Source organism: Phyllobates terribilis, unplaced genomic scaffold (genome assembly GCF_046119375.1).
Source record: "Phyllobates terribilis strain yellow unplaced genomic scaffold, ASM4611937v1 Scaffold_4__5_contigs__length_816908805, whole genome shotgun sequence".
Lineage (NCBI taxonomy): Eukaryota > Metazoa > Chordata > Amphibia > Anura > Dendrobatidae > Phyllobates > Phyllobates terribilis.
Window position 1 is genome coordinate 611,578,833 of NW_027362764.1, and position 13,565 is coordinate 611,592,397.

At 40.8% G+C, this 13,565-nt stretch overlaps 1 protein-coding gene across 8 annotated transcripts in view; it reads right to left on the bottom strand.

Annotated features, from left to right (window-relative positions):
* Nucleotides 1-13,565, bottom strand: part of ST18 (ST18 C2H2C-type zinc finger transcription factor) — a 520,674-nt gene that overhangs the window by 51,841 nt on the left and 455,268 nt on the right. For 6 of the 8 annotated variants that reach the window (XR_012320159.1, XM_073679291.1, XM_073679292.1 and 3 more), the window contains 2 exons: nt 5,281-5,405; nt 2,364-2,426 (listed from right to left, as the gene is read on the bottom strand). Coding sequence is in view for 7 of the 8 variants with exons in the window: in XM_073679291.1 (XP_073535392.1) it covers nt 2,364-2,426; nt 5,281-5,405 (188 nt within the window). In the remaining variant the exon portion in view is untranslated. The remainder of the gene's footprint in view (nt 1-2,363; nt 2,427-5,280; nt 5,406-13,565) is intronic. The other 2 variants (XM_073679290.1, XM_073679289.1) reach the window with 1 other exon arrangement.

A 13,565-nucleotide genomic window follows, 5' to 3' on the forward strand; every position in this document is an offset into this window, starting at 1 on the left:
GATAGTGTGTGTAGTTTTATAGTAGGGACAGTGAGAGTTAATGATTGGGACTAGCCCAGATTAGGTGGGTCTAAGTTGAATGGAAAGTGACAATTTCCAGGTAGTAGGGCAGACAGGGCCTGGAGGGCATAGAAAGAGGACTTAAGGTCCATTAAGAGCAGTGCCACATTCTGGGGTGTCCCTAAAGTGAGAGGAGACCAAAGGAAAGAAATAGCGAGATCCAGAGCAGAAGTGACTAAGAAACAGAGTGATCTACTGGAGAAAGGTCCTGGGAGAGCACGCCTAGCCACAAGGCCCAGAGTTTACAACTCATGAGGTAACAGGCCTATACAGGACTGAGTACGTGAGACGAGTAGAAAGTCTCAAGCTGGAGCTCCAGAGTGTCAGCATTAGAGAATATACAGTGGGTACGGAAAGTATTAAGACCCCTTTAAATTTTTCACTCTGTTTTATTGCAACCATTAGGTAAATTCTAAAAAGTTATTTTTTTCTCATTAATGTACACTCTGCACCCCATCTTGACTGAAAAAAAACAGAAATGTAGAAATTTTTCCAAATTTATTAAAAAAGAAAAACTGAAATATCACATGGTCATAAGTATTCAGACCCATTGCTCAGTATTGAGTAGAAGCACCATTTTGAGCTAGTACTGCCATGAGTCTTCTTGGGAATGATGCAACAAGTTTTTCACACCTGGATTTGGGGATCCTCTGCCATTCTTCCTTGCTGATCCTCTCCAGTTCCGTCAGGTTGGATGATGAATGTTAGTGGACAGCCATTTTCAGGTGTCTCCAGAGATGCTCAATTGGGTTTAGGTCAGGGCTCTGGCTGGGCCAGTCAAGAATGGTCACAGAGTTGTTCTGAAGCCACTCCTTTGTTATTTTAGCTGTGTGCTTAGGGTCATTGTTTTGTTGGAAGGTGAACCTTCGGCCAAGTCTGAGGTCCAGAGCACTCTGGAAGAGGTTATCATCCAGGATACAGTACAGACCCAAAGTTTGGACACACCTTCTCATTTAAAGATTTTTCTGTATTTTCATGACTATGAAAATTGTACATTCACACTGAAGGCATCAAAACTATGAATTAACACATGTGGAATTATATACTTAACAAAAAAGTGTGAAACAACTGAAAATATGTCTATTCTAAGTTATTCAAAGTAGCCACCTTTTGCTTTAATGACTGCTTTGCACACTCTTGGCATTCTCTTGATGAGCTTCAAGAGGTAGTCACCGGAAATGGACTTCCAACAATCTTGAAGGAGTTCCCAGAGATACTTAGCACTTGTTGGCCTTTTTGCATTCACTCTGCGGTCCAGCTCACCCCAAACTATCTCGATTGGGTTCAAGTCTGGTGACTGTGGAGGCCAGGTCTCTCCCATCACTCTCCTTCTTGGTAAAATAGCCCTTACACAGCCTGGAGGTGTTTTTGGGGTCATTGTCCAAATAAATGATGGTCCAACTAAGCGCAAACTTAGCAGTGGTTTCCTAGCAGCTATTTTACCATGAAGGCCTGCTGCACAAAGTCTCCTCTTAACAGTTGTTGAAGAGATGTGTCTGCTGCTAGAACTCTGTGTGGCATTGACCTGGTCTATAATCTGAGTTGCTGTTAACCTGCGATTCTGAGGCTGGTGACTCGGATAAACTTATCCTCAGAGGCAGAGGTGACTCTTTGTCTTCCATTCCTGGGGCGGTCCTCATGTGAGCCAGTTTCTTTGTAGCGCTTGATGGTTTTTGCAACTGCACTTGGGGACACTTTCAAAGTTTGCCCAACTTTTCAGACTGACTGACCTTAATTTCTTAAAGTAATGATGGCCACTCGTTTTTCTTTACTTAACTGCTTTTTTCTTGCCATAATACAAATTCTAACAGTCTATTAAGTAGGACTATCAGCTGTGTATCCACCAGACTTCTGCACAACACAACTGATGGTCCCAACCCCATTTATAAGGCAAGAAATCCCACTTATTAAACCTGACAGGGCACATCTGTGCAGTGAAAACCATTTCCGGTGACTACCTCTTGAAGCTCATCAATGCCAAGAGTGTGCAAAGCAGTCATCAAAGCAAATGGTGGCTACTTTGAAGAACCTAGAATATAAGACATATTTTCAGTTGTTTCACACTTTTTTGTTAAGTATATAATTCCATATGTGTTAATTCATAGTTCTGATGCCTTCAATGTGAATGTAGAATTTTCATAGTCATGAAAATACAGAAAAATCTTTAAATGAGAAGGTGCGTTCAAACTTTAGGTCTGTACTGTATATATTAACAATACTTTTACAATCTGATTACACTTTCACACAAATCATTAGCTAGCTGAATACAATGTCCAACCCTGTGTATATATTTATACACGTACCTGCGATGAGAAGCATAATTTCCAGTTACATGACCACTTCCATCACACCCTGGAGTTGGACAACTGAAATACAAGAAGACATGAAAGTAAAAACAGTTTCTAGACTTTTAGATTATTTTTATCAGTTTTCTTGGAAATTAGGATTTTTCCGGCCCTTTAAAAACTTCCAAGGAACTTTAATATCTGCTAAGCAGTCACAGTAGTCAATGGAAGCTCTCAGTTTAATTATAGTTTATGGCATATTACAATATTAATGCTGTGGCATTGCGGTATATAGCACAAGCGATCAGATGATCGCAGGTTTAAGTCCCCTAAGGGAACTAACAAATACAGTGACAATTAAAAAAAAGTTAAAATAAAAAAAGTATATGAAAGTTCAAATCACCCCCCTTTTACCACATTAAAATTTAAGAAATAAAAATTAAACATATTTGGTATTTTGGTATCGCTGCTTTTGTAAAAGTCTGATCTATCAAAATATAAACTAAATTAATCGGTAAACAGCGTAATGAGAAAAAAAATCAAAACGCCAGAATTGTAGTTTTCGGCCTCTGCAACAACACAACAAAATGTAATAACAGGCGATCCAAACATTGCATCTACTCCAAAATGATATCAATAAAAACATCGGCTCGGAGCAAAAAAAAAAACAAGCCCTCACACAGCCCTATATACTGAAAATTGAAAACGTTATGGCTCTCGGAGAGTGTGACACAAGCAACATTTTTTGTTTTTAGAAATTTCAGATTTTTTTTTCCACCACTTAAATCAAACAAAAACTATATGTTTGATGTCTGTGTGATCATCCTGACCTGGAGAATCATATTACCAGGTCATTTGTACCCTAAAATCAACACTGTAAATAAATAAAAAACAATTACAAAATTACCCTTTTATTCACTATTTCGCCATACTTTGAATTTTTCCCCCGCTTTCCAGTACATCATATGATAAAACGGATGGTGTCATTCAAAATTACAACTCGTCCAACAAAAATTCAAGCCTTCACATAGCTATGATGACTGACAAATAAAAAAGTTATGGCTCTTGGAATAAGGAGCAAAAAAAACGAAAGCACAAAAACTAAGTATTGCCCGGTCCTTAAGGAGTTAATACAGCCAATATTTACATCAAACATTAATATCAAAGCCCTAAACTATGCATCTATATGCTTGATATTTTCATTCAAAAGGATAATCATATTTTGTAAAGAATCAGAAGCAATAGAGGTGCAGTAGTCATAGTCATGAGACTATATGATGTAGCCTAAAACTATGTGAAACTGTGGAAAAAAACTATAAATATATATATATAAATATATTGTATGTAGTGTTACATCTGTGAAGAAAGGCCCTACAGCAAAATAAAATAAATTAATTATATTTGTATATTTTTTCATTTCTTACATATTTGATTTATTCATTAAAAGGCTTTCCATCGCCACAACTTTTTTTCTTTTCTGAAAACATAACCTGCAGACTGCAGACTTGCAGATGCAGGATGTACCACTAGATGGCACTATACATTAAGTATGAATCAGAATTGTTTATGTAATGATGGAGAAATTATTTTGGCTGACAATGTTGGTTTATAAATTGTTCGTCCATCATAAAAAAAAGTGTATAAGATGCAGAAGAAACCTAAATGTGTGGTCCACTATTCAGAGTGTTCCATGGGAATCATTACAGAATTACATCAGGTGTGTACAGCCACTAAATTACAGTGCAAAGTAAGAGAAAGATTGCAAAAGCGACATAGTTGATTCATTAAAATGACAATTTTTATTATATTTATTAAAATGTGGTGTCTCATGATACAATAGGAAATATAAAATTTCTTGACTGGGTTGAGATTGCTGTTATGAATTACACCTGGGGAGATGGGCTAAATGTCCCCAAAATATGTATTATTGGCCAAGTGATCTGGAGTTCAGACCTCCAATGTGTTATTAAAAGTGTATTCCCATCTCCAAGATCCTATCCAATATATAGTAGGTGTAATAATAATAATATTATCAAATACCTTGAATTAGAAATGTAGCATAGTTCTTCTGATTTGCTATGTTGCTTACCCCATGTGCCGGGCATTGCAGTAGCTTAGATATCCATGATTACCACCACTCATATAGTGACAGTTAGTTAGTTATTAGTGGTTGTAACTATAGATATCTAATCTGCTGAATGCCCTGCACATAGGGTAAGTGACATGGCAAACCTGAAAAACTATACTACATTTCTAATTGGAGGTATTTGCTAATATTATTATTATTACACCTACTACATATTGGGATAGGATCTTGGAGATGAGAATGCCGCTTTAACTTTATTTATTGTGCCTTCATACAAATACACGCTTAGTAATTGTCATTATTATGTAGTATCTATTGTACATCTAATATGTGGATGAATCACTTCTGCGTATGTTTTAACATTGCTGTAGTGTGACAATGGTGGCACAGTGCTATCATCTACTTCTTGCCAGCTTTGTGCACTCCTTCTAGCTTTATGTCCTCTAAACTCCCCTATACATACAGTACATGAGGAATAGAGGTGAAACAATGTATAGTTTTACAGAACAATTCAAGGAAGTTGGGTTTTCAAAACTCCGTCACATGCAACAAAAAAAGTCTGCAGGAAAATGACTGCACTCTGCAGATTTTCCAATCTACAACTTGCTCATTCTCGTGGGGATTTTATAGCGGCCTTCATCCTATTCAGTGCTTTGTTATGCAGTAGGGACAATTTGTGGCAAATCCATTGCAAAATACACATAAGACGAGCCGATTTTATTGCAGATTTCCAGCCAAATCCACATCAGAAATTTCCAGCAATGTGTAAGAAGCCTTTGAGGTCATCTGCAAAACTGCATAGATAAATGGCAACATGTATACTGTTGTTAGAGCAGAAATTGGACATACTGCACATACGTGATTAGTTCCTTCTTCATGTCTCTTGGCTGAAACTTGCTTTTAGGACTCGGCATTGACACATCTGCAGAAAACTTGATTTCATCCGTGTTTTCTGAGCAGCTCCCAGAATCCAGCTGAAAAAACATATTTGTAGTTGAATTTTAGCTATTTACAGCGAAGATTAAATGGGTTTTTATAGAACTATAAATTCTTTGCTATATAAACAAAAAATGCTACAACTTTTTAAAGGAGTTGTCCACTTTTGAGTTTTTCTTATACTTAAAGAGGTTTTCCAGGATTACGGTATTTTATTTTTTTCACATGAGGCTAAGAACTGACAGGCAGGTAGCTGTTAATTGCCTGTCTGTTTTGCCCAGCGTCATTCTCTGCCAGATCAGAGCCATCATGAACCACTCCTGTCAGCAATTCTGTTGCTTCATTTGACCCCACTTTTGGGCTGCTCTGTCGACTGGGCATTGCTGCCGACGTCGTGCTGATTGACAGCTGACTCCCCGCAGTTAGGCAGTGGGGAGCCAGCTGTCATTCAACATTACATTGGCAGTCATGCCCTGTCAACAGAACAGAAGAGAAGCAGCTGCTCTGTAAACTGCAGAAGCCACAGAATCACCAGTAGAAGTGGTCCTGGACCACTCTGAGCCAGCAGAGACCGGCACCAGGTTGAACACGCAGGTATTTAACAACTAACTTGTTAGAACCCTCCTGTTTGTTTTTTCCATCTTGTGTTTTGCGGTCACGTGACCATCTGCCTTTATATTCCAGCTCCGGCCTTTTGGCTGTGCTGGATTTTAGTGTTTGACTGTTTCTCTATCCTGGTGCTTCTGTGCCTTTCTCTGTCAGTTCGTTGGTCCTTCTGGGACCTCTAGTACTTTTTTGTCTGTTTGTCTTTTTGTGTTCTGCAACAACTTCTCTGTTTAGGAGGTGTCCCATTTTTGTCCCAGTCCTTAGTTCTTTTAGGGACCCCTCCCCTTATTCTATAGGTCTTCGTTCAGATTAGCTGAGGACTAAGGCGGGTCTGTTCGCTAGGAACAGGCAGCCCGCTACATCGTAGTGATTCAGCTTAGTTTTACTGTAGGGACAGTTTTCCCTTATCTTTCCTTAGTACATGTTGCAGATCTTAACAAACTACCTGCTTATCAGTTCTTAGCCTCATGTGAAAAAAAATAAAATTGTCTCAATATAACCCTTTTAAAGCTCAGAAGAAGATAGATAAAAGAATTACAAACTCCCCTTCAAACCATCATACTGGGCCAACTGATGGATCCTCAGTATACACATTCTGTAGCTAGCAATGAACAGTGCAAACAAAGACACAAAGACTATAGAAGTCAAACAGTGCAAAATTTTTAATAAAACCATATTTCAAAAATAAATTTTAACCCAAATTGCATGCACTTCAATAAAAAAAGCAAAGAACTTTTATAATAATATGTAATCGCTAATCCATCCCACATTGTGAGAAAATATGTTATCATACTGACCAATATGTTCATACTGACCAAGTTTCTCGAATTGTATACACTTAAAGCTATTGAGTAGAGATGAACTTTGAGTTGAATTTCCAGGATTTTGTATGTCCCCGTGAATTCGAACAATTTTTTATGTGATTTATGAGGATCACATAAAAAGCCCAGCGCCACCTCACACACTGCTGAAGATTGCAGCAGCCAGACAGCGGGGTCATGACGGCAGGCTCAGCCGCTCGGGCTTCCCCATAATATCTCGCAGCTATCACACAGTCTAGTGCCGCCAGAAAGGGGGAACTGTCACAGCCACTATAAAAAGTGAGCTCCATCCAAGCAATGCCATGATTTTACATGAGCTTATAAGTGAAGATCGTGGCCTTCAGATGCAGATTAAGAAGTTGCATAACTCGTTTTTACTTGGAAAGTTTTTCATACAGAGCACCTCCATTGCATAGGCAGCCATAAAATGCTCGCTCCATGTTCGGCCTTAGTAGCAGACTACTAGCTGACTAATAAGACAGTATACAGTACCATCTACAGTGTCTATGCAGGAGATCAGGAGCTCTGTGCCAAAAAAACAGAAAAGTGACTCTTTTAAATCTAGATTAAGAAATATTTATTTAACAGATTTTTTAACCTAATAATAAAATTGAAAAACATCTATTTTTCAGAATTTTTTATGCTATTAAAATTCTACCAAAAGATGAGTGTCAGGTCTTTATTGCCCTGCTATATAAGCTTAAAAACAAGCCTTTATCTCCACGCTGACCTTTCTGGTTATTTATCAATAAAAAAGTAAAGTCTGCCATCTGCTGTTTTGTGTGTTGAGTAGGTGTTTTTTAATGATTAAAATTAAAACAAAGGTATAGCGTATAAATAACTTTTGTACTTGAAAATTAAATGCTAAGTAAATGTTACTTAGGGGAAATCATTCATCATAATGTTAATGAGTAGCCAGGCCCCAAATTTCATATTTACTACGTAACAGTGGATGACATTTGCTATAAAATGAATGTATTGAAGTGAATGAATGAACTTTTGATTTCAGATGATAACATAATGGCACAGGCAAAGTAGAATTACACACAATGTAAGCAGATGTTTAAACACTTTAGAAACTCACAGCAAAATATTATAAAATCTTCAATTACGCAGTCCTTCTAGCCTGCGGATGGGAGGTCATGCTGAAGGTGGATAATTCACAAAAGCTGGACAGCCACAGGTTGGAAAGCGCAGGTTGGAGCGCAAATGTTAATGTGGAGGCCCAGAAAGATAGTTGGTTCTTGACAGCAGCCATAGGTTTATGGCCATATTAAGTTGGCCGCATTGTAAATGTCTATTTGTACCTCAATCTTTATTTAAAAAAAAAACACAATTGGGTAGATTTATCAAAACTGTCCAATTTTTAAACAGTGTAAACTTAGGGACCAATTCATTGCTTTTATACCCTTTTTTTGAGAATAAAAAATGGTTCTAATAGTGACTTTTATGTCTTCGACTTATCCATTATATATTTTTCACCTTTTTTAAGTTAACTTTACTTGGTTTTATATATTTTTTTCATTATTATGGGCATGGTTTTGGTTATCCAGATATTTTAGTCTAATTCATCATTGGCAACATTTTTTGAAAATGTCACATAATTTTGAACAATTTTGCTCCCTTTTCGAATATTAAATCAGACAATTTGTTTTGCAAAACTAAAGTGAAAAATGTTAAAGCTTATTGAAAGGATCATGCAATTTTTCATTCTAACAGGTGCAAAAGAGCAAAATAAATAAGCACCTTTGAATTTGAGCCAATTTGTCAAACATAGTAAGCCTATTTTAAGAAATTCTGTGCAAAGTTCACCAACTTAAAAAGAAAGACAAAATAGAAAAAATGACTTACAAAACCACAAATGATTAATTGGGGCCTTAAACTAGATAGGCTCTAACTATCTCATACAGTGGGGAAAAAAGTATTTATTCAGCCACCAATTGTGCAAGTTCTTCCAATTTAAAAGATGAGAGAGGCCTGTAATTGACATTATAAGTAGACCTCAACTATGAGAGACAAAATGAGAAAACAAATCCTGAAAATCACATTGTCTGATTTGGAAAGAATTTATTTTTTAAATTTTGGTGGAAAATAAGTATTTGGTCAATTACAAAAGTTCATCTCAATACTTTGTTATATATCCTTTGTTGGCAATGACAGAGGTCAAATGTTTTCTGTAAGTCTTCACAAGGTTGGCGCACACTGTTGCTGGTATGTTGGCCCATTTCTCCATGCAAATCTCCTCTAGAGCAGTGATGTTTTGGGGCTGTCGCTGGGCAACATGGACTTTCAACCCCCTCTAAAGGTTTTCTATAGGGTTTAGATCTGGAGACTGGCTAGGCCACTCCAGGACCTTGAAGTGTTTCTTACGAAGCCAGTCCTTCGGTGCCCTGGCGGTGGGGTTCGAATCATTGTCATACTGAAAGACCCAGCCACGTTTCATCTTCAATGCCCTTGCTGATGGAAGGAGGTTTGCACTCAAAATCTCACGATACATGGCCCCATTCATTCTTTCATGTACACGGATCAGTCTTCCTGGTCCTTTGGCCGAGAAACAGCCCAAAAGCATGATGTTGCTACAACCATGCTTCACAGTAGGTATGGTGTTCTTTGGATGCAAATCTGCATTCTTTCTCCTCCAAACACGCCGAGTTGTGTTTCTACCAAACAGTTCTACTTTGGATTCATCTGACCTTATGACTTTCTCCCAATACTCTTCTGGATCACCCAAATGCTCTCTAGAAAACGTCAGATGTGCCCGGACATGTAATGGCTTAAGCAGGGAGACACGTATTGCACTGCAGGATCTGAGTCACTGGCGGCATAGTGTCTTACTGATGGTAGCCTGTGTAGCATTGGTCCCAGCTCTCTGCAGGTCATTCACTACATCCCCCCATGTGGTTCTTTGATTTTTGCTCACCGTTCTTGAGATTATTTTGACCTCATGGGGTGAGATCTTGTGTGGAGCCGCAGATCGATGGAGATTATCAGTGGTTTCTTCACACCAAGCTGCTTGCCTATTGCAGATTCAGTCTTCCTAGCCTGGTGCAGGGCTACAGTTTTGTTTCTGGTGTCCTTCGACAGCTCTTTGGTCTTCACCATAGTGGAGTTTGGAGTGTGACTGTTTGAGGTTGCGGACAGGTGTAAATTATACTGATAACAAGTTCAAACAGGTGCCAGTACTACAGGTAATGAGTGGAAGACAGAGGAGCCTCTTAAAGAAGAAGTTACAGAAAAGCCAGAAATCTTGCTTGTTTGTAATTGACCAAATACTTATTTTCCACCAAAATTTGAAAAAAAATTCTTTCAAAATCAGACAATGTGATTTTCAGGATTTGTTTTCTCATTTTGTCTCTCATAGTTGAGGTCTACCTATGATGTCAATTACAGGCCTCTCTCATGTTTAAGGTGGGAGAACTTGCACAATTGGCGGCTGACTAAATATATTTTTTCCCCACTGTATCTATTTATCTTCCTCTACCAAGCTATCTAGCTATCTATTAAATATCTATCTATCCTCATGTTAAAAAAAATAAACCCTTTACTACCAGGACAATTTTAACACTTGTAACAAAAATCCTGTATTTTAAACTAACAGTAATCATAATATACCCCCATACCATATCCATATATTTTCTCAGAGAAGACACCTGGCAAGATTATCACAGTGAAATTGCCACCTAGAACTTTACACTCATAGCTGCCACTGGCTGAACCAAGCATGTATGTGTTTGGGGGAATCGAGAATAGTGTTGAGCCACCCCCGTAGTGTTCGAGTTCGGTTCGGTTCGTCGAACACCCGTGTGTTCGCCGAACTGTTCGTCGAACTGTTCGTCGAACACCTTCGAACACCGTTAAAACCAATGGCAGGCAAACAAAATCACATAGAAACACATAGAAAACACCTTCAAAGGTGTCCAAAAGCTGACAAACTGCTCAGAAGACACAACTAACACATGGAAAAGTGACAAGTACATATAGTCATAAGAAAAGAAAAGAGGTGGAGGAGTAAAAGGAGGGGGAGACACAGATATAGGCATGTCATGCCCTTCTAAAATCCAAAAAGTGAGAAGCTGACACGTTCAGTCCGCTCCTGCCCGTGCCACCTCCGTGTCGCCGGGTTTGTGCCAGAGCCGCGGTGAACCCTGACGGCCAGCCCCCCTCTCCCAATACTGGTGCCTGTCCGCTGGTGGGTTGAGCGAGCCCCCCAGTGGTGGAGGCAGCTCTAAGCTTTTTAATTTAAATTGTCTCTCTAATTTGAATGAATACACTTTAAATCCATTTACAAGGATCTATTGGAGGGCAAGTCTCATGCCAGCAGCCACGTAATTCCAGCTCCAGTAGCGTCCACTAAAGCTGCTGCAGTTAAAAAGCTTTTATAAGGATCGAGCTCGGCTGTCCACCGCAAGGCATCCTACTGCCAGTCCCAGCCCCTATGCCTTGGGGTGCCTCCTGATGCTCTTCACTGAGTATCCCGTGGTCCCGAAGCATTTCCTTTGAAAAAATTAAGTGTCCAAACTACAGATGGTGTAGCTTGCTTAACAGCCGGGATAATCCGCTGACTAGCAGACACTGCTACTAGGCACAAAGTATTTCCTGGGCTAGATGCAGTTAAAAATTTGTAATTAGATACTCTCGTTGGATGCTGAGAAAGCATTCCATAGAGTCTCCTGGCACGCCATATATGATTCTCTTAAAAAGCTTGGGGTAGGGGTCTAGGGGACCCTTTTATAGCCAAAATCACGGCCCTGTATCGCAATACGTCACCTAGGCTGAAGGTAAATGGAACTGTAGCACCCTGAGGGCTCAGTTGCTACAGAGGTATTGCACCTCACCCAGAGGTGTGATATCTCACTCTCAGGTAAGGATGGAGTGTGGATCAGGACCCGACACCTGCATGCATTACACCACATTGCCGTGGGGCAGGGCGACCAATATGCCCCTGAGATGGGCACGACAGTCCCTGTCCCTGGCTGGAGTGGGGGGAGGGAACACTGAGGAAGGGGAACCCTGTAGTGCAGGAGCAGGGAGGAAGCAGTTCCTGGGTGCATTGAGAAGGGAGTATAAAAGGTGGGCACCATCTTAGTTCAGTGCAGAGAAGTCTGAGCAGAAGTGGCAGGGAGCAGGGGCTCTGCATGAGCTCTGCTCCGGAGGCGGGCCTAGTAACAGAGGCCCAGGCCTGGAAGAGGGAGAAGGAAGGAAGAGGAGCGGAGAAGGCTCCAGGAACGAGGAACGAAGGGATCCCAGGGGTGCGGACGGGCGAGTCACCACCGCACGCCCGAATCCACCTGCATGGAGGGGTCAGGCCAAAGGGCTAGACCGGTCCCCGAAACTAGTGGAGGCAGGAAACGACCCTCAGCTAGAAACCGGAGGCTGTGACATTTTATGTGGCGCAGCCCCTCGCTACACCCGCTAGGAGGGCAGCACATAGGGTCAGGGAAACTGGCGCCAAGTTTACCAAGAGGAGGCCCAAGGCAGCCGGACAGAAGGGTTGGTAAGAAAGGCCAGACAAAGGACACACAAAGGGGATCCTGTGAAGCGCTCCAAAGTTATCTGGGAGTTGTCTGAGCCCCTCACCTGGTGAGCACAGTACGACGTGGGCAGCCGTTACCTGCAGACGTGGTCTGGATAATAAGAACTGTGAGTAAAGGCCCTGGACTGCATCACTGACTCCGTGTCGTTACTGCTGCTGCCCTGCACCATCACCCCCATCCTCCGCATACACTGCCCTGAGGCTATACTCCTCCCGTGGGGAGTTATGCTACGCTCTGCTGCACCCACAACACCAGCCTCAGCGGTCTGCCCTGCAGCGGCGGTTCACTCTGACCGCAATCCACGGGTGGCGTAGTCGGACATTTAAACATCAAAACCACACAAATAGTTCCGCCACTGGTTTGACCACCCTGAGCCACGGAACCGGGTCGCCGCCACGAAGATTACAACCACCAGCATCCACCAAAAAGGGTCCGGCTCCGGGTGTCCCAAGGCCCAGGGGCTGCATCAGAACATTTTCATCACCTTTCACAATCACCAATGGGACAAGGCAGGGATTTCCTCTGTCCCCTCTCTTATACATCCTCGTGACGGAGCACCTGCTCTCATCAATTTGCCATAACCCCAATATTAGGTGGATTGAGGTGGGAGGCACCGAGTACAAGTGCTCTCTATTTGCTGATGATGTACTAGTATATATCACTCAATCACATATATCCATCCATGCTGTTATGGCTGAAATAGATCACTTTGTTACATGGTCAAATTTTAAAATCAATGCAGCGAAGTCTGAGGCCCTCGATGTCTCCCTCCCCAAATCCATATAGGATTCCATCCAGTCCAACTTTCCCTTTGCCTGGCCCTCACAGGGTATCAAATACTTAGGAATTCCTATTCATAGAGACCTCTCCCATCTATGTTATCTTAATTTTGGGCCCTTTATTGAACAACTCCATACAGACCACGGTTGGCAAGTTAGAACTGTAAGATTCACTACGTGAACCACTGGTGTTTTGTGGAAAAGCACATGTACACTGTGTTCCAAATTATTATGCAAAAAGTGTTTAGGAGTGATAAGGGAAGAATTTGTTTGTTTGTCAGTTAAACTCATTGATGGTGATGTGTGTCAGGGCTCTTTATATCACTGTAAGCAATTGCAGACACCTGTGCTAATTAGTTTGGCAGGTGTGTCCAATGAAAGGCAAGACTACTTAAGAAGGCTGTCTCACATTATTAAGCAGCCTACATTTTCTGCCAAAATGGGAAAGAAAAAGGATG